The 2,443-nt window shown below is 37.2% G+C and overlaps 1 protein-coding gene across 1 annotated transcript in view; it reads left to right on the top strand.

Moving 5' to 3' along the window:
• Positions 1 to 2,278, top strand: part of LOC107740381 (prominin-1-A-like) — a 17,328-nt gene extending 15,050 nt beyond the window's left edge. Inside the window, exons 2-6 of the mRNA XM_016552809.1 lie at positions 432 to 591; positions 712 to 864; positions 969 to 1,092; positions 1,533 to 1,636; positions 1,984 to 2,278. Of these exons, the coding sequence (XP_016408295.1) occupies positions 432 to 591; positions 712 to 864; positions 969 to 1,092; positions 1,533 to 1,636; positions 1,984 to 2,143 (701 nt within the window). The 3' untranslated portion in view covers positions 2,144 to 2,278. The remainder of the gene's footprint in view (positions 1 to 431; positions 592 to 711; positions 865 to 968; positions 1,093 to 1,532; positions 1,637 to 1,983) is intronic.
• Positions 2,279 to 2,443: the final 165 nt, after the last annotated feature.

The following is a 2,443-nucleotide window of genomic DNA, read 5'->3' as shown; positions in this document are numbered from 1 at the left end:
GGGGTATAGAGGAGAAACAATAATGTACAGTATGTGGAAAATAATGTGTTTTTTTAACTTTAAACCGCATAAACACATTTCATTACACCAAATACACAAAATAATGTTCTTTTTAGCAGCATCATATGACCCCTTTAAACATTGCCTTACTAACATAGTGTCATATGTAATCATTTAATTGATTTAAAGAACATATGACTTGTATCGTAATATTTAGCATATGCACATTCCTTGCAAGGCCTGAGGAGGATGGGCTTTTATCGAGTTTTTTTTCCTTGCCACAGTCGCCTTTGCTTTGCTTACCAGGGCACATACAATAAGACACAATTTTCAGTGAATAGCATAGATGATGAAATGTGCTTTTCACAAAAAAAAAAAATGTCACTGAATCTGCACTAAAGCATTTTCTAATACTGTTGTGTCTCCTGTAGGGGTGAAGGTTCTGCTGGACGACATTGGATCAAACATCACCACTTTCAGCAAGCTCTTCCTGGTTCACAGCTCTTTGACCAACTTCACCAAAATGATCTCTCACACACACTCACAGATCGAGGACATCTACCCTCAAGTTGATCAGATGGATTTCTACAGGTGCTTCAAAGGACTCAACTCGACTAGACAAAAACTAGTCACAAACTTTATTGTCCTTGTTTTCGAGGCAAAAAGTCTTCCATGTGCCCTTGATGTTGTTCATAATGTTTTTGTTTTCAGGTGGATCTGTTGTATTACCCTGTGCTGTATGGTTGTGCTCATCCTCGCCTTCAATTTTCTGGGTTTGTTGTGTGGTATTCTGGGATTCAACAGGCACGCAACTCCAACAACACGTGGTTGTGTCTCTAACACAGGAGGCAACCTGCTCATGTCGTGAGTTTGAGTTTTTACGTCAGTCTTCAAACCCATCAAATGGATGTGTTATAAGACAGCTTTGTCTGCACTCATTCACACTGCACTCTTCCTCTGTCTCTCAGTGGTGTGGGCTTCAGCTTCCTGTTCTCCTGGGTGCTCATGGGAGTGATAGCAGCTCTGTTTTTGGTGGGTGGGAATCTAGAAAAGCTTGTGTGTGAACCCTTTCAAACCCGACAGCTGTTTAAGGTAAGAGAAACGACACAATGTCAGAAGTTTTTGCTTTCATTAAAGCACAAGATGATGTATCGATCATCTCAAATCATGCTGGAGAACATGATCATAGGGCTTTACATGAAATTCTGAGTTTATGCAGCTCGAGTGCTGCTGTCAGTAAAACAATTGACAAACCAAATAGTAAGACATTCTAAAATTAATGTTCTGTTTTTGATTCAGTATTTCCCCATATTAAAATAAAATAATAATAAATATTAAAATATTATTTGAACATTTTGGTATTAATAAATTGTGTATATATTATATTATATTTTTAATGTTCATGTGGATGATATAATTTGTAATTAATTTTCACTAGTTGTCTCAGGCATTCGGCACCCATTGTATACATGTTGAAAGACAAATAAATTCACCAAACAATACGAGATACAGTGTGATTATGTTGTGTGTAGGTGTTAGATACACCCAAGCTGATCAACTCTGCTTGGAGAAACTTCATACCAGGATACCTGTACAATGACCCTGAGATGGACCTTACAGCATATTCTCTCTACAGGTAACCTTGTTATGTATATCTAATAAATAAAAAATAAACAATTATATTACTCTATAATAGTGCTGTTAAGTATTGGTGCTGTAAGTGCAAGGTTTTTTGGCAAAAAAAAATATTTGGACAAATATATAAATTGTAGTGTATTAAAAACTAAATGTTGAATCAAATATGCAAACAAATTACACATTTTCTCTGAACTAACTTTTCTGAGCCATTTTACAATAGATTTGTCTTCGTCCTTCAATAGTCCAGCAGATGGCAGCAGAGAATTAAAAGTCTGAAATGAAAGTCTGATCATAATAAAATAGAGTAAGGTTTGATTTCCCCCCTTTTTCTCTCTTCTTTTGCAGTAATTGTAAGGACAACAGAGGGATTTACTCAGCTCTTCATCTGGATAAGATCTTCAACATCTCAGCCTTCTTTAACACTAGTGTTGTGAGTGGATCCAGGCTTAGCGTGCACACGCAAATCACAACTAAATTTACAGTGACATTCAAAGTCACACTCTGAGATTAGTGATGCTACCGTTTACACCAGATAGCACCATTTTGAGAGCTAGGCATTTTAAACTCATTACTATCTAACAACAAATGTGATTGTTCAGACAAATTTAAGCTGACTGTGGGCATTAAAAAAAGTTGCATTAAAAGATCATATTACGCATGTTACGCATGTAACCATGATTCCCTGAGAATAGGGAACGAGACGCTGCATCCTCTAGAGGGCACGCTGTCAGCGCCTTCAGCGTGACTGGTGTCTGAAGCATGAATGAAAAAACGACAATGAACTTGACATTGGCAGGCGGAAGCC

Source organism: Sinocyclocheilus rhinocerous, unplaced genomic scaffold (assembly GCF_001515625.1).
Source record: "Sinocyclocheilus rhinocerous isolate Xijiao unplaced genomic scaffold, SAMN03320098_v1.1 scaffold315, whole genome shotgun sequence".
NCBI lineage: Eukaryota > Metazoa > Chordata > Actinopteri > Cypriniformes > Cyprinidae > Sinocyclocheilus > Sinocyclocheilus rhinocerous.
The sequence above is the reverse complement of the archived record's forward strand: the minus strand, read 5'-3'. Positions and strand labels throughout refer to the sequence as shown.